Source organism: Cinclus cinclus, chromosome 12, assembly GCF_963662255.1.
Source record: "Cinclus cinclus chromosome 12, bCinCin1.1, whole genome shotgun sequence".
NCBI lineage: Eukaryota > Metazoa > Chordata > Aves > Passeriformes > Cinclidae > Cinclus > Cinclus cinclus.
Genome location: NC_085057.1, coordinates 21,003,176 through 21,023,240, shown reverse-complemented (window position 1 = coordinate 21,023,240; position 20,065 = coordinate 21,003,176). Strand labels below are relative to the sequence as shown.

Genomic DNA, 20,065 nt, shown 5'->3' with positions numbered 1-20,065 from the left:
GGTGTGACTAACTGTGTTAGGAGGGATGGAGTAGCCCCAGGGAAGCGCAGTGTGCACAGTCAGGGTCAGGATGTTTGTTAGTTTGGGTGGTGAGGCTATTTATTATACTTTTGTTATTATACTTAATGTACAAGCAGTATTGCAAATGCTTCATGGTGCATCCATCTCTCAGCTGTCACCATGGAGATAAGAGCTTGTGTTCCTCAGTGGCTGGCAGGAACTGGGGCACACAAACACACCTTTTCCCATATAAACGTGAGCTCTTTATTCTCCTACAAAACTCCTGAACTTCCCAACAGAATCACAGAATGGTTTTGGTTGGAAGGGACAAGACAGTTTGTGGAATCAGGGATTATTCTGAGTTAGGAGAGACCCACAAGGATCACCCAGTCCAACCCCTGTCCCTGCACAGACACCCAACAATCCCTGAGTGAGCATCCCTGGAGCGTTGTTCCTGGAGCTCTGGCAGTCTCGGGGCCGTGCCCGTTCCCTGGGGAGCCTGGGCAGTGACAGCACCCTCTGGGGTAGAACCTTCCCCTGAGATCCAACCTGACCCTCCCTGACACAGCTCCAGCCCTTCCCTGGGTCCTGTCCCTGTCCCAGACAGAAACATTGGAGCTGCTCCTGTGCTCCTGTCCTGTCCCTCCCGAGGGAGCTGCAGCCCCAGCCCCAGTGAGGTCTGACCCGTTTCCTTCGTTTCATGATTGCAAAAATCACCAAAAAAAAAAAAAAAAAAGGAGGTCTGTGTGTTCTATAGGATATCTTTGCCTGCCAGCTTACAAATATTTATTTTTGTTTCCCAGAATTTACTGCAAGAGATTAAATAATGCTGTGGCTGATAGATTTGGAGATGGCTACTAACAAACGTGCTGGAGTGCTTGGAGGATTGATAGGATAATTTTCAAAGAAAATTTCACATATGATTAGTTTTGGAGCAAAATTCTTATTAGCACTGAATTAATGTTTTGCATTTTTAATATTTGCAATTATTTGAAATGTTATGCATTTATTTGGTGACTTCTCAAATGCTGATTACAGTTCCTAATTTTCACCTCAGCTCTTTGTCAGGCAAGGTGACAGCAGAGTCTGGCTGACACCCTGACCTTTTCCAACTTCTACCTTTTGAGGCCACCTGGATAGAGTTCTGGAAAACCTCCCCTATAATCCTCTTGGTCACAGCATTGTTTCCACTTCCCAGACTTCATCCAGCTTTTTTTAACCTGAAATTCATTTGGGAGTGTGTTTTTGTGTTGTTTTTTGTTTGTTTAAGGTTTTGGGGTTTTTTTTTAAAAACAGTGAGGAAAATCAAGCAGGAATCTAAGTTGAAGATGATAAGGAATGCTCTGGCAAATCCCGATTTTTGCTGGGAAATGTTTCACTGAAATTAATCATTTAAGGGAATCTAATCATTCCGTGAGGACAACACTTCTCCAGGAAACCCAGCTGCATGTTCTCCAGGAAGAACCAGAGAGCAAACAAACCCTGAATCAGGAGAAGGAGCTGAATATTTTTTGCATTTTGGTTGTGAAACCAAAAGCTTTGCATCCATTCCAATTCCAATTAAAGATGAGTGATAGGAAAAATCACCTCCTGCCCTGTTCTGACCTTTGCATTTCTATCTGCTCAAAGGTTAAACATTTTTAAGGTGGGTCAGGACCTGAGGAGTGAGAACTGGAAGGTCTGTCTAGAATAAGTAAAATTTCCAGTTCATGTGGTGCCTTATTGAACCTCTATTTCTGTCTGTGCAAAATCGATTACACAACTGGAAATCCAGGTGCCACTGTGGGATCACTGTGAATTATTTTCACAGAAATGGGATTGCTATGAGGAATAGTCATCCCATATTACACTTTTTTTTTTTTAAGCAAAAGGCAAACTTCTGGGTATATGTGCAACACAATATCTGGTTTATGAGGGTAAACTAGATGGCACTGAGAGATCTGAAAATCCCAGAAGGTTCTGGAAAGGAACAGCTTTGTTTTATGAAAGCTTGTACATTTTAAAGACCTTCACAAAAAAAAAAAAAACCAAAAAAAAACCCACTTAAAAAACCCCCCAAAAACAGCCCAAACAAAAAACCCAACCCTCAGTTGATTAATTACTCCTAATTTATATTTAAAATTCTTCCTGACTGATTTTTAAAGTTGACTTTTACTTGATTAAATAGCAGTCTTTAATTGAGGTATCTGTGGCTCTGCAGATTCCCTCCATGATGGGAGCTCTACATAAACACTTGGATTGCAGTGATGAGCTCAGCCAAGATGCTGAAATTTGCTTCCTCCCCATCAGTCTTCCTCTCCCTGCCCACAACCAGTGGGCAGCTCTTCCTCTTTGTGCCCTTGAATGTTAAACAAAAAAAATAGATCACATTATACTTATAGGATGCTGTTATTTCTCTGGTTTATCAGCACCATTTATGGTGGAGATAAAATAATAAACTTCAATTAATTGTCTTTTCTGGGTAAAAATTCATCCAATCCCAAAACTTCCACTGCTTTTAGAGAAAACCCTCCAACAGACACACTCCAGGTTCCAGGGACAATAACACCATGATTTTAGCATTGGAAATCTGCTTTTGCATTTGCGCTTTTTGTATTTGGGAGAGCAATATCTGCTTGCCAAATTGTAGTGTTCGTTTTGCTCAAGGTTTTCTGCAATTTCTGCCTTTGAGAAATTCCACCACAGACCTTGCCCTGCTTCCCAGAGTTATTCTGGGCACGCTGTGTTACAACTGCTGGGATTTCTGTAAGAGCAGTGTGCTAACAGCACATCAGCAGCGTGAGGAACATGCTTTCCTACACAGGGAAACATTTTTGGGATGATGGTGCTCAGGGTTGTTGCAGCCTTCACTTTTTCCATCAACATAACTGCTCTAAGAACAGTTGGCAAGTGGAGGATTAACGTTGAGTGTGGAAAATATAATTTTGGAGGCTGAGAAAGCGGTGGGAGGAGGCACTGAGCTCCTGAGTTGTATTTACTACAGATATTGAGCTCTAAAATAGAGAAATGCTTTTCATTATGGCATTTAATGACAGCCAAAATGTAATAATATCAATGCAACATTTCCAACAGTCACTCAGTTTTTAGTTCAGGTTGATCCTTGTTTAGTGTGGATTCACTTGTGAACATTTAAAAACACTTCAGAGCAGTCAAAAAATCTGAACTGATTTGCACAGTGTGTAAATTTTACTGTGAATTTGGTTCTGTGAACTTGAGTGAGGCCTATTCAGGCTGGAATAAATCCTTGAAATAAAAGGAACTGTGACTTAAAGTAGTTTTTTTTGGGATTCAGCCCATTATTTATAATCACTCCCACTTTTTTAGAAGCTGTTGGCACATTATTTGTCACTGATTAGGTCATTATTAAGCTGTGCATGTATCAAGAATTAATCTGGTTATCTGCATTTGCCATTGTTTATTTATTTCTTCTTATTAATTTATTATTAATAAACTTATTTGCCATTATTACTTATTTATTAATTTAATTTATTATAGCTTTTAAATGCAGGATCTCACATAAAAGATTGCAATAATGGGATAAAAATCACCATTTCTACATTTTCTCTAGGTACTTTTGTACACTTTTTGAACTCTTTTTGTGTTCTGGTCTCCGTGACTGGGATTTTTGGATATGTCTGCATATTCTGTTCTTGGTATTCTTGCAAATTTTAGAGGCAAGATCTGCTAATTAAAGAATTTTTTTTCCAAATACAAGGAAATCTACCTTTACATTAGCTCCAGACAGTACACTGATTTTTATTTTCTTTATTATCAAGCAGGAGGTCTGTAGACCTCAAAAGAACCAGCAAGCCTGAAGAGCAATTTTAGCAGAAAGAAGCCAGGTCTTGATTTTAATGCTCCTGGATGAGCTGGAAACAAACCCAGCTGCTGGAATTAGCTGGGAAATAACACATATTTAGAAAACTTGCTGCTGCTTCAGGAATATTTATGGGGAGAAGTGGAAGTGAATTGTTCACTCAATTCAGCTGGGAAAATGAGCTGCTGCTGTGCATGGATATTGTCTGCCCTTGATGCTTTCTCATTGTTTTCCAATTTTAGCTGCATCCCTTGGTTTCCAATAGAGCACTTTTGATTCAACCTTCCACCATAACTTCTCTTTCTTTTGGAACTTTTGACTTCAGGCAGGCAGCTTTTTGAACACAGAATATTTGAAATGGAATTTGGGAAGTGCTGAAAACTCTATAAGGTCAGACCCAATGTGAAGAATAATTCATGCTGCAAAAAAATTATGGAAAATAGGTTTTTTCACCCATTTTTAACTTGGGATTAAGGCTTCTAAATAACAACTTTGAGCTTGTTAAAGCATTTTTCATTCAAGAGAGATCTCCCATTCAGTTAAAAGAATGCCAAACTAAAATTAAACAGAACATTTTGTGGGTTTTTTGATTTTTTTTAATTGACTCAATGAATTTTGGAGTGAAGTTTTCATTTCATTGTGAAGGATACCATTCCAACTCAGACTTCCATTTATTTATTTCTTGCCTTCACCACCATGTGTAAAAAACCTGGGACTTGCACAGCTCTGCCAGGTAGGGATTTTTCCTTGTCCTGGGCAATGAGCTCAGTGTGATGTGGTGCTGGAATCATTCCTTTGTGCAGTTCTTATTTCATGGGGAATCTTTCACTTCCTGTGATCACTCAGGATCTTCACTGAGTGTCCTCTCTGGCCCCTCTTTTCTGGCTCATCTCACTGAATTTTCATTCCCAGTGAACTTTTCCCCTTTGCTACTTATTTCTCAGTCTTCAAATCTCAGTAAATTTTCTTAGCTGCTGGGTTTTGAATTTATTCCTGCTCAGAGTGAAGCTGTCTGCATTTACACATGATTCAATGGTAATTTAGAAGGAATTCTGCAGTTCACAGGCAATCTGGTTAAGGATGGTTTACCAGAACTATCCTGGAAAAAGACTCCCTCTGTGGATAAACAAAGATGACAAGAAGATGCAGAATAAATCTATAGAACACACAGAGAAAATAGAAAAAAAATCCATTTTTTCTAATCGGCCGTTTTGCTGATTCTAACCACCTCTCTTCATCCTGATTATACAAATCCACTTACCTGGTGTTCTGTCGGGATTTTGCTTTCATTTCTTTTTCTGCATGTGAAATTTAACTTTAAAATGTTGTGGACCTGAAATGTTTTCCCCCTTTTGACATGCTTTTAAAAACTTTGTGAATCAGCTCTCATTCCTTTATATCACTTTATGCCATTTTTCACCGTTTTTCTTGTAAATCCAATTAAGGTGGAAAATCTCCCTTTTCAGTTGTCACTCGTAGCTCCACAGATGGTGTACAGTCAGATGAACAAAAGGGTTTTTTTCCAAACAATGCTGCATGGAATATTTTAAAATATCCCATGGCAGTTGAAAAAGAAAATCTTTTATCATGTTTATCATCTGCTGGTATCATCTAGGAAGTCAGAATCTGTGAAACTGGCAAATATCAGTGAGGCCAAGTCTGGTTTGACTGTTGCTTTTGGGACAATTAAAAAAAAAAAATGATGGAAATCCTGCCCAAATTAGTGGTTCCTGGGTGTGTCTACTCAGACAGCAGGGCTGCCAGGCAGGGGTATGATAATTATATTTCTATATTTGTGACTCTTTTCCTTCTCACATCACTGGGTGAAATTTTGGTTCCTGAGTAATTTGTCCACACAGGAGTGTAGTGCAGCATGGGCCCAGCTGTGGGTTTCACTCTGGTTCGCCATGGTGTGGTTTCAAATAAATAAACAAACAAATAAATGAATAGGTTAAATGACACCAGGATGAAAACACTCCATGAAAAACAGGATGAGCAGGGCATGGGGGCAGGTCTGGTTTTACATTAACACTTTAATAGTGAGTTCTGACAATTCCTGCACTGATATTCCTCGTTGACAGCCCATAGAGGATTTTAGGGGACAGGGATTAACAAGCCAGTAATTTCCCGAAGAATCAAGATAAATTTTATCCCATTTATAAAATGCAGTTGGCTCATTGTAGTGCAAACAATTGCAGCTGAACATTGCAGCTTGCAGGGGAGAATTCCATCAGAATTCCTGGCCTCCAAGTGATATTTAGTTCAGGAATTCCGGCTGTGTGTTCTCAGCAAGAGCCAAGCAAAGGAGGAAGGTTCACTGCTTCATGATGCTGTGAGGAAGAGTGTGGAGCTCAGGAGGAGCTGTAGTTCTGTAGGAGCTTTGGCCAAAGAGATCTGATTTGGGGCTTGGAGATTTCTGTGGGCTGGGGCTCAGTTCACTGTATGGAAATCTTCCTTCTTATTCTCAGCAGGGTTATCCTGAATTTCTAATTCTCACAAGCCAGATCCCCCTCACCCTGCAGCATCATCTGCCTGGAGTGTTGAGAAAAAGTCCTTTTTGTTTAGGACAAAGAGTTCAACAGTGCCAGGGGGCAAATTGGTACACAGGCACAAATTTGTGCTGTTAAGATATTAAAGTATGAAAAGATGAAACTGAAATCTAGCTCAGTTCTCAAAATCTTTACGGTGCCTCACTCATGAAATAATTTCATAGGTTCCTCAATATCCATATATTAACCTTGAGTGACATCTAAGCATCTTTAAGTTCTTGGAATTTAAATTTCCAGTACTTGGTACTCAACTTATTTCCTATTCTTTGATATTTAATGCTCATGGCAGTCAATAAAATATCCATTCTCAGGATCTTTGGTTCCAATGTACTTTGAGTTTAGCACCCAAGTATAGTTCAGAGTTGCATTTCCACCTACTTGTATGTCTAAAGATCATTGTATATTTTTCTTTCAACCACATTGTAAGAGGAGAACTTGGTGCAAAAACTCGCCTGCCAGAAATTTTTATTTTGTTTCCAACTGCTTAAACATTGGCATGGCTCTGACAAGGGTTTAAAAAAAGCATTTTGAGCATTGGGATGCAAATTAACATACCAAGCAATTAAAGTCAATTAAAACAGGATGTGGTGTAATTAGAAACAGTTGTGCTCACATTGATATTCAGAGAGGTTCGATGTGTTGAAAGAAAAGAAAACAATTCGGGGAAACTTTTAATGCCCAACAGATGTGGTGATGATGCTAATAATGGCGCTGATTCCTAAATTCCCCATCCTGCCTCACCTCAGGAGCTCCTGGGGAGGGGGAGAAAATGGGAATGAGTGGCTCTTTCCTGTCACTCACCTGTTGAGGTAAAAGAGAACCCGCAAGAGCCGTGTGATCCATCCCCAGCAGTGCCAGTGGCTCGGGAAGAGGGGATCTTTCCACCTTTCCCACTTCTGCTTCCTTGGTGTCCCTCTTGCTGTAATTCTGGATATCTGCATTGGTGTTTGTTGCCAGAAATACGGAGCCAGTGGTGCTTTATTTTTATTTTCTTGTTGCATGGCAACCAGAGAGCAGGGAGAGCCCTTGTTCCTCTAAAGCTGGGGCAGAGCTGCCCTGGTGGCCAAAAAATTCATTAGAGGTTGTGGTTGCAGCCCTTGCTGCTGTGGGGTTGCACAGAGCCCTTGACTTGGCCTGTCCTGGCTGCAGAGATAAATGGCTTTGGCTTTTCCTTGATGGAGATGAGAGAGGAAATCCTCCCAGCACAACCTGGGAAGGAATCTGCCTCTGCCAGATCACGAGGTTTGCTCAGGCAGAATGCTCCAGGCACTGTGGGATGTCCAGGGAGCAGTGGATGTGGGTGCAGCACACACAGCAGTGCAGAGAAGAAGGAAATGCAAGGAAATATTACAGATATTCAGGTGCAAGGCCTTCAGTGCCATCAAATGGATGTGTCTGCTGACTACCCTCTGTTAAATGCAACTTTTGATTTAAAACGAGGAGGAAAAAATAGCTGGCAAAGAAGTAAATAAATTAAAACCATTAGCTGGTTACTCCATCCTTTCCAGCTAATTTAAGGCTCAGAGCAGGATGGTGTCCATCCATGTGTTTATTTTTTAATTCTCATTAACTGCTGATCCTTTTTTATTTGAAACCCCAATGTGGAAAGACAAGGTCTATTTGAATTCAGTCAGTCGTGGCAGTTTGCATTCCCACTAACAGTCAACAAATGTAAGCACTGGGATAAAACTTCTCATTTTGCATTGTACTGACCTAGGAATTCATCAGCTCAGGCTTTTGGGACTTATAGGTCCCAAGCAGAATGGTGCTGTCCATTTCCTGGGAAATTCAAGTTCCTCCATTATTTGGGATACCTGATGAGGTACATGAGATCATTTAAAGCTTGGGGTTAAATAGTCTGAAAATCTAATTTCAGTTCATTAATTACATGAAAATGTCTGAGAATCCTTTCACAGGTCTGTTCTTTGATGTATCCCTTTCATTTACATAGGAGACAGATATTGGGCTCCTGAGGTTAAAATGCATATTTTTTGAGGTTGCATTTCTCACCAAATGACGTTTTCCTTTCTTGCAGCTTAACTAATTTTTACTGGTGCAAGGCAGGTGTAAGAGTAACATCTCACAGGTGGAAATGGCCACCAGCAGTTATAGAGAGTCAAATTTATACAGAAGTGGTTGTCACATAAAGAAAATACTGATAGTGCCATGGAATTTATAATTTAATCCTTCTCCTTCTTTAAGCTATGTACTGCACTCAGGTTTGGGATTGTGAAAAAAGGACCAATTCTGCTCCATTTTTCCTTTGGAAAACGTGACTTCTTCCAGGTTTCCTGTTGCTCCCCAAACAAACTGATTTCTGGGGGAAAAAAAAAAAAATAACAAACAAGTGTGACCATGTATGTGAAAATAGAAATTGCTGAGGTTCTCTGGAAGGCTCTTTATAAGATAAGGGCTCTCTATGAAATCCCAAGGAGATATGGGTATGATGAAATGCTTACTCCTCAAACCCAGACATGCAGGCACAGCAGTCTGAAAAGAAATCAGTTTAGTGATTTTGGGGTGACTGAGAATCCATTGCTTGTATTGTTATAATATATATAATTAATTACTTGCTATCATGAGTACCTGTGTTTGGAAATCATACACTTACAGAGAACTTCCCAATCTCTGTAAAAAATGTGCTGACCTCTCCCACAAAACCTAAGGAGCTCAGAAGGGAATATGGTTGTAGGGTAAAAACCCCCTGCACAAAGGCATTCAAAGCACTTTTCCTGCAGCAGACGTGAAAATAAGGTGGTTCTGCAGCTGGAAGAAAATCCTTTTGTGATGTTTCTTTCCCCCCCAGGTTGTGTACGTGACAGCCACGTTCCCCTACATCATGCTGATGATCCTCCTGATTCGGGGGGTGACGTTACCCGGCGCTTCCGAGGGCATCAAGTTCTACCTTTACCCCGACATCTCCCGCCTCTCTGACCCACAGGTAGGACCATGTGCTGCACGTTTATTTGGGAAAAGCTGCAGGAGTTCCTTGGCTTGGATGTCTGAGCACAGGTGTGACTGCTGGGGAGCTGCTCCTCGTTGGAGGTGTGGAATTGGGGATAGGGCTGTAAAACACACGTATTTTAAATTGGAAAGTACCTCGGTTGATAAGTGAGGATTTTCAGAGCCAGTTGCAGTTGGTGCTTCTGCCACTGATGGACAAAAGTGTTGCCACCAGTTCAGTGGGGACAAATTTAACTGGGATTTGGCCATTCTTTGGTTCTTTGCCCGCTCCAAGTCTGAATCTCAGGCAGAATCAACAAGAGAAATTGTTCATTCAGATGATTGCTGTCTTTATAGCAGAATATGGAACCGAGGAGGAATGTAGTACTCAAACCAGGAAATCAGCCTGTTTTGTTGTTTCCAATGTAGACTAGAACATGGAAATAATGGATTAAGGTTTGGAGTTTTTTTATATCCAGCAACAGAGAATTACAATAAAACTGTATTGTCCATCATCTGTGTGATATTGAAGGGGGAAACGACACAATCTCTATAGAATCTGACAGGTTGCAGACAGCATTTTACTGATCTGATTTGGCACTGTAAAAGACATTATACAGTGTTTCTCCTGGGGCTATTACATTATTAAATGGATCCTGAGAAGGAGACAGAAAGGAATTTGGGAATACTTGTCAAAATGGATTTTTTTAATCCGCTTACTGAAGAGGCGTCAGCATAATTTTTCAAAATCTCAGTTTATTTCAAACATGTATTTTGATGCTTTTGTTGATGTATTTTGATGCAAAAGACAATAGAGGGGCTCCTTCAGGTAATTTTCTTGGGGCATCTGAAATAGCTGTAACATTTTCTTTAAACAAATAGCATTTCTACAGAAAAAAAAAAGACAACCAACCAAATAAAAACAAAATGGAAAGAAAAAGATTATTTTAAAAGATTGAAAAATTTAGATGAAAATTTGATCTTGTTGTGTCTTTTGGACTTGACAATATTTGTGTTGTGTGCCAACAGGGGTGGGAAGTGAAAGGGCTGTGGAAGTGCTAGTGCTGGCTGTGGAATTCTGCACCTCCAGCAGAGATGGCCCCAGGTCACCTGAGGAATGAGCCCTGGGACAGAGGGAAAACCAGGATTCTCTGGCACACTCCCAGTTTGCACTTTCCAGCAGGCTCAGTCTGCAGTGAATCCAGCAATCCAGGGTGGCTCCAGCTCAGCCCCAGGTGCCAGGACAAGGACCTGTCTGCCCTGTTGAAGGAGCACAGGGGTGGCAGTGCTCTGTTCTGCCCAGCTGGAGCTGGTGACCCTGATCTTGTGCCACACCCTGGGCTGTGCTCCACTTGCAGTGTCTGTGTGCAGTTATGGAATGGTTTGCGCTGGGAGGGATCCTACAGATCCTCCAGTGCCACCCCTGCCATGGGCAGGGACTCCTTCCACTGCCCCAGGCTGCTCCCAGCCCCAGTGTCCAACCTGGCCCTGGGCACTGCCAGGGATCCAGGGGCAGCCCCAGCTGCTCTGGGCACCCTGTGCCAGGGCCTGCCCACCCTGCCAGGGAACAATTCCTAATTCCCAATATCCCATCCAGCCCTGCCCTCTGGCACTGGGAGCCATTCCATGTCCTGTCCCTCCATCCCTTGTCCCCAGTCCCTTTCCATCTCTCCTGCAGCCCCTTCAGGCACTGCAAGGTCACAGTTCAGTGACCCCAAAGCCTCTCCTGTCCAGGTGAGCAATCCCAGCTCTCCCAGCCTTTCCTCCCAGGAGAACTGAACTCCTCCTCTGAACAGGGGTCAGTCCTGCTGTTTAAGAGCTGGTTCCTTCCCTTGCCCCGTGCTTTTCCAGAGGCTCTTAACAGGATTTTGCCCTGCCTGTGGATTTCCCACGTGCCACTGACACCCTTGTTGTGTTTGTCATTGAGGGAGGGCACGCCAGCTTAAAGGACATTACTGGCAGCTTAAGGGACATTATTGGCAGCTCCAAGGAGGGTTTATATGCCTATTTACTATCCTGGTGCCACTTGTAAAGACATTATCGTGTCCAGGACAGTTTGCAAAGCCCATGAGCTGGTGGGAGCAGCCTGGGAAGCACAAAGCCCTGGAGACAGGTGGTTGTGTCTGTTTGTCCCAGCATGGGAGCCTGAATTCCTTTTGGGAATGCTTTGAGGAGCCAAATACTCCTCAGGCTCAGGGAGACTTTCGCTGACAGTTCTTGTCCTTCAGCTGTATTTTAAACACCTTTTAGTAGAAAGAAGCTGAAGTAAAATGTGCTGTAACAGAGATAGTGAACACCAATGCAGGTAATTGAACTGGAGTATTCATTGGGTTTGGAAAAAAACCCTGTCATTCCACCAAAATTGAAATATGTTATTGAGAATAATTAATTCAATACTTGAAGAAAGCTTTCAGGCTAGTGGGTACAATCTCTAGTCACTTAGTTCTTGAGACTTAAAACTAGAATTTGGCACAACTAGTTTTATTTTTAAAATAGCCTTTGGTTCAGCTTTAGTGTAACTTGTAATGGTAGTAAGATGGATACGTAGGCATTCTCCATTTTATGGAAATGTAGAATTCAATGTTCAAACCCACACATATTAGGATAACCTTCCCCACTCCCTAAACCTCTTGTCAATTGGCTCTAGAGCTTTTTGCCAGGGAGCACAAATGAAACTGCCTGGAGGTTTGTGCTTCCAGTTTCCATGTTTACTCATTTCAGTGGATTTACTCCCTAATGCCAAAGCATAAATCATGTGTACCAGCAGAATTTGTTTTCCTCTTCAGTTGCAGGACTGTTTCAATAATATTTCAGGGAGGGTGCTGGGTCTGCATTAGGAGAGAGGTATTTGAGACCCACAGCCAGCTGTGTTTACTGGGGATTAAATAAATCAAGTTTCTCTTCAAGGCTCACTTCAGTTTGAAGTTCTGGACTCTTTTGTTTTTGTGCAATTTGCATTCCATGGTGGGTAAAAGCTTTGTGAGCAGCTATTCATCCTTGCAGCTCCCCTCAGCTTCCAAGGGCAGTGGTCTCCATTTCATTTTTATGTTCTATCTCTCCAGCAGACTCAGTCCTCTCACTCTGAAAATGCCAGTTTTTGTCCTGAGCATGTGTAGAGCTCACACCAATTACTTCGTTTTGCATCAGTGGAAGCTGGAACACTCCAGAGCTCTATTTAAGCCTCAGAAGTGTTTTCCTTCATCAACAAAAAGGTCTCAATAATCTTCATGCTCAAATTGGCTTGAAAGATAGCCCTCTGCCCTAATCTGCAAGATACAGGTGCTGTTTATGGCTTAAATAAGGGATCTTTGCTGAGTGTTAACTCCCACAAAAGTAGTGCTTCAGCAAGTTAATGGGATTGTTATGGGGTTTGTGTGCAGGCCTGACTCAGAATGTGGTTCTGCTTGTCCCTGGACTGATTTAAGGCACTCACTATGTGATTGTACTTGTGTGTGGCGCTCAGTGAGCCTTTCTGGACAAAACATTTGCCTCTTTGTAAGAGGATTTTGCAAACATTCATGCCTGGAAGAAGTTTAGGGAGTAGCAGATGTAGCAGTTTGATGGGTGAGGAAGTAACAGCATGGATAATCCTATGGAAAACCACTCCAATTTAACCCCTGCTCTAACAGCAGGTTGTTAAAAAGGGGAGGAAAATAAAGCTTTCTTGTTTATTGTGTGTTTCTATGCTAAAAATTGGCCAAGTTGCTGGTTCTTTTTTTTTTAAATTTTAAAGCTGTGAATCGTTTTGTTGAACATAAGCATCTATCAAGAGCAACTATCAACACAGCAACAGCTGCACACACCTCTGAACAGCTGATTTCCAAAATCTTGGACAAATTTCCATTTCTCTGTGGAAAGAGTACAGGTTGCACCTCATCTCTTATAAACTCTGATGTGAATTTTGAGCTTGAGGAACGAAGCCAAATTAATCAGGTACAGGAAAATCAGAGCCATGGCAGGTAAATTGATTTCAGCTTTCTCAGCTCTTTTATTTGCAAGGGGGAAACATTCAAATTACAGTAAGAGTTGTGATGGCAGAAATATTTCTGCAATTCTTTGGTCGCTCAGCCAGGAGAATTCACTTTTAGGCAGCTGGGATGTGCAGGTGACAAGTGGGAAATGGCTTCCAGAAGGACTTTCCCCATAAATTTCCTTGGCATTGAGATTTGGCTGATTGGATTGAAGCCCACTGTATTTTCCTTCTTGAAAATGAATATCATAACATGAATGCACATCAGTAAGAATCAGCTTAACCTGAAAACACACTTACTCTGGGTAGCTTTTATACTGCTAAGATCCATCTCCTCCTTACATTGCCCTCTGGATCACAAAATTGCTTTTTCCTGTGTGGCATTCAGGCATTTTCATGCGTGGTTGTAGAGAAAAAGGGAATGTTAGAACATCTCTTTCATAGTAGTAAACACTTATTTTTCTGGTAGAAAGACACTAAAATAAATGCACATAAGGTGTTTTTCCCCTCTGGAAATTGTATTTTTTCATTACATTTCCTTAGTTTTCGTATTAGCATGAATTTATTGTGGTGGTTTTCCCCTCCTTAACATGACATGAATCTGTTTCAGCACATGAATAACAATAGTTTTTTAAAAAGATGCTGCTCACTAAAACTGCAAACAATTGCTTTCCAATTAGTCTAATTACAATATACATACAGGTGAGAGAAGTTTGGGAATACCCCCGTGTGGAGGTGATATTTCCTTAAATCCTGATCTGAAAACCCAAACTGCAAAAGCATTTGGGAAAGTCTCTTCCCTTAACTTTTTTATTTCCAAGATTTAGGGAGGCTGAGTTGCTCCAGGAAGAAGAAATAATGCAGATTGATTCAATTTTAGGATTTGCAGCCCCGGAATCCACAATCCTATCGCCACCTCGAGGCCAGTGAAACTTTTTTCTAAGGCAGAGGAAAATCCTCTTTTCTGCCTCTGAGAATGGAGCAAACTGCTGCATTCAAACATTAATGTTGGGCTCTGTTTCTCTAAAAAATAAATGGTAGTTAAAGAAATTGTAATTTCATTTTTGGGTGCTCTCATGCTCAGAAAATCCAGGTTGCTGAGTAGTGGATTTCAGACCTGTCCTGCATTTCAACCAGCTGATCCTTACAATAGAGACCTTGGAATTTTCAGATCTTGGCAATGAATTTATCTCTGATTGCTGGAGAATTTTTGGATGCTTTTATTTTTTTGAAAGGTGACAAGGTAATAACCTTGGAGTTCTTTTCCAACCTTAATGAGTCCATGATTCCCCACGTGAAAAACTTGCAGTGGAATGAGAAACTGCTCCATAGGATTTCTTCAGTACTGTATGGTGAGTTTCTAAGGATAGTACTTGGAAAAATGGTTCAGAGACAGGTCAAGCACCCGAAATCTTACCAGAATTTTGGCACTGATAAATCACTAAACCCTTCAGTGATTTACTGCATTTTTGACTTTTACAAGAGTTTGGGAAGCAATTTTTTAAAAAGAAATTAACTGGGAAAAAATAGTAACAATGAGAGGAGGAAGATGTCCAGCTCCTATCACACTCGTGCAGTTCTGCCAAGGGTATGGAATTTGCTCTTTTTCCTCCCACTTCCTGCCAATTGTCTGGATTGTTTCCCTCAGCAGGTATTCATAGTCTGAACCAGGCATGAGGTGCAGTAAATTAAAATGAGTAAAAGTCAGAAATCCATACAAAGGCTGCAAGGATGAAAATCCTCAGTTGAATTTATTATATGTATAACTACAGCTGCCCCTTTACCTGGACCTTTGAACAATCAACAATCTAAATTTCAACCTTTTCTCTAAGTAAAAGGAAAAAGTCTTGCTGCTGGAGGTGAGGCTCTTGTACTGCTGTTAGGTAGGAATCCCCGCCCAAACTTTTCAAATTTAATGTGGGAAAAGAAGTAATTGTTCTTCAGGTCTGCTGTTTGTACCATCGTTACAAACTCCTGAGGTTTGAAATTGTTAGGAGTTAAATTCAAGGATACAGCCCAGTGTGATGCATAGAGCTATTTTTCCTATAATGCAATTATAACCGCCCCAATGAGGAATTATTTAATTTAATACGTCCTGCAGATTTTGTACTACAGATTACGTGGCTTTAAAGAGTAGAGAGAGCAACAAATCCCAAATGCAGTGAAAGGGCAGAGGTGTTGAACAAGGCCAGAAATCCCTCTTGGGATGGATTCCCCATTTTCCCCAAATCATCCCTGAAGGGCCAGCCTGGGAGCACATTGCATCTTCACTGCTCCAAGGCAGCTGCATCCCGTTCTTTGGCAGGAATCTGCTTGGCAACACGCCTTCCAAAAGAATGGGATGGAACTCCCAGGACCTTCTCCTGGGGCAGAAAATAACTCTGAGATGCCTGGAGCAGCAGTTTTTATATTGTGCAAATGTTTTGGGAATATTTAAGTGCAAAAATTAAGTGGAAAGGTTTTGGGTAAATTTAATTATTCGGTGGGAAAGGCTCAGTCTAAATTCCACACACTTCCAAACTTTCCAATAAGTTCCACACACTTCCAAACTTTCCAATAAATTCCACACAATTCCAAGCTTTTGGGGTGTGTCAATGCACATAACTCACCTTTTCATAGCTCACCGGACAACTCTGGTTCATTTATTACAGCACAGTGTTGTGACTGTTAATTTTATGTGGCAAATGTGCTTTCTGAACTCCAGCTACGGCTCTGGGATGTTATTTCAAGCCCTGACCACATAATTTGCCTCCTTCCCCCCATGGTTTCTCCCTGTATTTCTTGCCCTTGCTACACAAGCTACAGCAAGCTGAGCAGGTTTGGGCACTGTGAAGAGACTTGTTGAAAGAATGGGCTCATTTTGGAATTTCTCTGGGATTTCTGAGCCACAGGGAATCTCCTCCAGCTGTCCCTGCAGCCCCTTAGCAGTCGTGGCAATGGAGAGGCATCATCTGAGTTTCAGAGGCTTTAATTGCACTCCAATATCAGATTTTATGGCTGGTGCAGTTGCCACTGGAGGGAGACAGGATCCACACATTAACTCGGAGTGTGGGCATGACAGCCAGAGATCTCCCACTGCTTTCATGATGGAACCTGAAAAGAAATACAAGAGAAACTTAAAGAGCGGTTTTTGCCCAAATTGGAACATTTAAGGGATTACAAATAACATCAATGACTTCACTCTGTCAGCTACTTTAGAAGTCCAGTCTTCAAGCAGAGAAAAGCTGTTGTTATAAGTTCATCTTTCAGATGGAATTCAGAATTGGTAAAATAAAATGCTAAGTGACAGATGGGTATTAATGAGGAAATAATAAGGGAGCTTGCACACAGTGGGGGGAGTCAGTAAGTGAAGCAAATGAATCTCCCATGTTATTTCTGTGATACAAGTGGGTTTATGATGCCTTATAAATAGAGGCACTGGAAATATAGAGCTATTTTAAGAATTGCTAGTAGGATTCTTCTTAATCCTGTTATTTCCCAGGAATGAGAGAGAAAAGGAAAAGATAAGATTACTACACCAGTGGAATGATGTGCTTATTGCAGAAAATCTGGAATTTGCTCTTTAAAATGTTGATTGCTCCTAAGGATTATTCTTTCAAGACCTGCACAAAAAAATGCTTTCTAATCCCCCTGGCATTTCTGAAACTAAAAATTTTTATTTCCGCCCTAGAACTGGAGTAACAGCTGAACTCTCAAAATAACCCAATAAAAAGAGGGCTGGGCAAACATCTGCTGAAAAGTAGAGTGTGCACCCCCAAACATGCCACGCTCTGGGGTTGGCGTGAGGCTGGAAAGGGGCTTCCCTCAGGATTTACTGCCATGATTCTGGTATCCACTGAAATTTATGTGCCATTTGTGCTTAAATATGGGATTTACTGCATTGCTGCCTCTTCCTCCCTGGTGGATAAAGAAACTGCACCGTGTTGGTGTAGGGTTGGCATAGGCTGTTCAATTATTTCTTAGATTGTTGTCCCAATTTTAGCTCTTTACCTCCCATTACACTGTTGTTTCTTGCTTCTGTTTGATAAAACACACACCCACATATTCACACTAATGCTACATCACCAAAACTGCCTGTGAGGATAAATGACAGGATGGGAAATCAATGTTTTCCTAATTTCACATTTGGCTGTGGTGTATTATGTGGCCTCGTATTCTTTCCTCTGAAATGAGTCTTTAAAGAGAGAAATTTCCATGTGTTAACATTAAATCCAAGAAAACTTTGTAATACAGGAATTCCTATAAAGATCATGGATATTTTAAGAAAAACCTTCCTTAGCTGTGTGCATAGTCTCAGTTTCCACATGCAAACAGATTTTCCCAGATGGATTTTTATTGGTGGCTGCTTTAAAAACTGAGACTCAGTAAAGTGAGCTTTTCCCAGAATCCTGGCTGCAGGAACAGCTTTTGATGTCACTGTGGAACAGAGAAAATAAAATGGGCTTTGTCCCTCTGGGGCCAGCCCCACACTGCTGCTGCAATTTAGGTCTGTAAATAAGGAAAAAAGAGGAAAAATTTTTGGGTGTCACAACCAGAGAGGGAATGAAATGGATTGAGAAAATGTGTTACAAATTTGGCAGGAAATCTGCAGATATGGGTGCAGTTTGGGCTAAGGATTCACTGATTTCTCACTTGTTTGTGGTCAATTCCAGAGAATACCTGAATCAAAAAGTGCAGCTGAACCCCTAAAAAATGGGAAATGGGATCTGGTTCTTGGTGATTCTGCACTCAAGTTATGTTTGCACTGATATTTTAACAGAGAGAACAGAAAACATTTCACACAGACCAGAGCTTTTAAAATTATTTTTAACATTTTAATTATTTATTTTTATTTATTATTACATTTCAAAAGAAAATCTTGCTTAGGAATTAAAAAGTAAATGCTTCATTTAAAAAATGGAGCACCAGCATTTTGCTTCTCAAAATAACCTTCCAGTTTTTGGCAAAATGCTTTTATGTTTCGCACAAATTTGCAAATAAAATTAAATTGAAGCTTCATTCTTTTGCAAAATTAAGCATTTGATCATTGTCAGTACTTTCAGTAGGCCCGAATGTCAAGAAGCAAGGTCCTGAATACGGTTTCTAAATGGTATTTTTTTTATCCTAGCACTTTTTTGGTCTTGATCTGAGTTTTACTTTATGTTTCTGCCAGCTCTGTGGCATAAATGCAAGGTTTTCCACCGGCCAGCTCTCTTGAAAAACACCCAGGCTCACAGCAGAATTCCAGTGAATGTTGAGTGGCTTGTTTACTAAAATTCACTGGTTGGGTACATGGCTCCTGCCACTCTGAAAACAACTCAGGCTTTTAAAATGCTCTGAAAACCTCTGTGTAAAATAATAAAACAACATGGGCACTCTGGGGGATGCTCACAAAAAGCTCCTGGTGCTTTCCAGCCTGGGGGACTCAGGGAGTTTGTTAATCCAGCCATGAAGAGAAGCTCAACAGAGGTGGGAAATGATGGCAGCACCAAAAAATCTATTGGGGGAAGCAGCCCTCAGTGAGTTACTGGTTATGAAGGCAGGAAATGTGGCAGAGGAGGAAGGATTACAGATTTAAATTATCTCTTTGGTAATTTAATCTTCACAACAAAGTACGGTGGTCCAGGGTCGTGGGATTGAACAGGGCTTGTTCTTCCAGCATGGGGAGGGAAACGTGTCTTGGAAGTGGGGCTTGGTTCCTATAAATCATCAGTCCTAGAAATTGCTCTTTGCCCTGGTCCTGTGGAACACTGGGAATGCCAAAGAGCCAGAGCAGAGATGCCTCAGCTTGAGTGAATCAGGCAGAAATTAAATAACACAGGGCTTTTTTGACTTTCTTGTGCGTTCGGACACTGAGCAGACAATGATTTTCAGTACAGGTATATTGCTGGTAAATGTATTTTTGTATTTCTGTAACTTTTATTACCTGCAGATTTAAGTTGTTTTTAAGTAACTTAGGTGGGGTTTTTTTGTTGTTTTTTTTTTTTTTTTTGTTAGTTTGGTTGGTTGTTTTTTGTTGGTTTTTTTGGGAGGGGGTTGTTTAATTTTATGTTCTGGCTTAAATTTTTACTTTAGTTCCATGGCCATATATATGCAAATAAAAGTAAGAGATGAGTGCATATTTCCAAAATATAGAGCTGAAGAAGGCAAGTGAGCTGGCAGCAAGTGAGAATGGGAAAGAAAGAAGCCAAACCACAGTCCCTTTTTGTCTTTTTTCCATTATGTGTGGGGAGTGCTGTAGGTTGGAGGGATCAGACAGAAGCCAAAGGTCCTTCACATGGAGGGGGAACATCCAAGGAGTGATTCTGAGGGACAGATGCCACACCAAGGATGGTTTTGGGTTGGAACCACCCCTAAATCAGCTCTTGGAATACTTCAGATAAGCCTTTAAAACAAGCCCAGGACATGAGCAGTGCTTCATTTGTTTACAGAATTAACTTTGCCCAGGCAGATCTGTCACAGGGAAGAGAACACAAGCTTGTGCCTGAAGGTCTAAACCAGATTTGCTTTATTGCTTTGTCTTTTTTGATCCGTCCTTGTATTTATTTATAAAAATTATCTGTGGAGCTCATTGTGATTTTTCTGCCTGGGTGCTGTCAGTAGCTCCTTACCTGGGAATGTGAAATTCCCTAAACTCTCAGGGGAACTCTCAGTGCCTTGTAACTGAGAAAAACCACAAATCCCAAATGCGTCTTTAAAAAAAAAAAAAGAGAATTAATTCTTAAAATCAGAGATTGACTGGACAAATTGTTGCTCTGAGCTTGCTGGAGTAATCTGGGAGGTTCTTGGCACATAATCCTGGGTGGG

General features: G+C 41.1%; 1 protein-coding gene across 1 annotated transcript in view; it reads left to right on the top strand.

Annotated features, from left to right (window-relative positions):
- Nucleotides 1-20,065, top strand: part of SLC6A11 (solute carrier family 6 member 11) — an 84,495-nt gene that overhangs the window by 32,706 nt on the left and 31,724 nt on the right. The window contains exon 6 of the mRNA XM_062500442.1: nucleotides 9,173-9,307. Coding sequence (XP_062356426.1) covers nucleotides 9,173-9,307 — 135 coding nt within the window. The remainder of the gene's footprint in view (nucleotides 1-9,172; nucleotides 9,308-20,065) is intronic.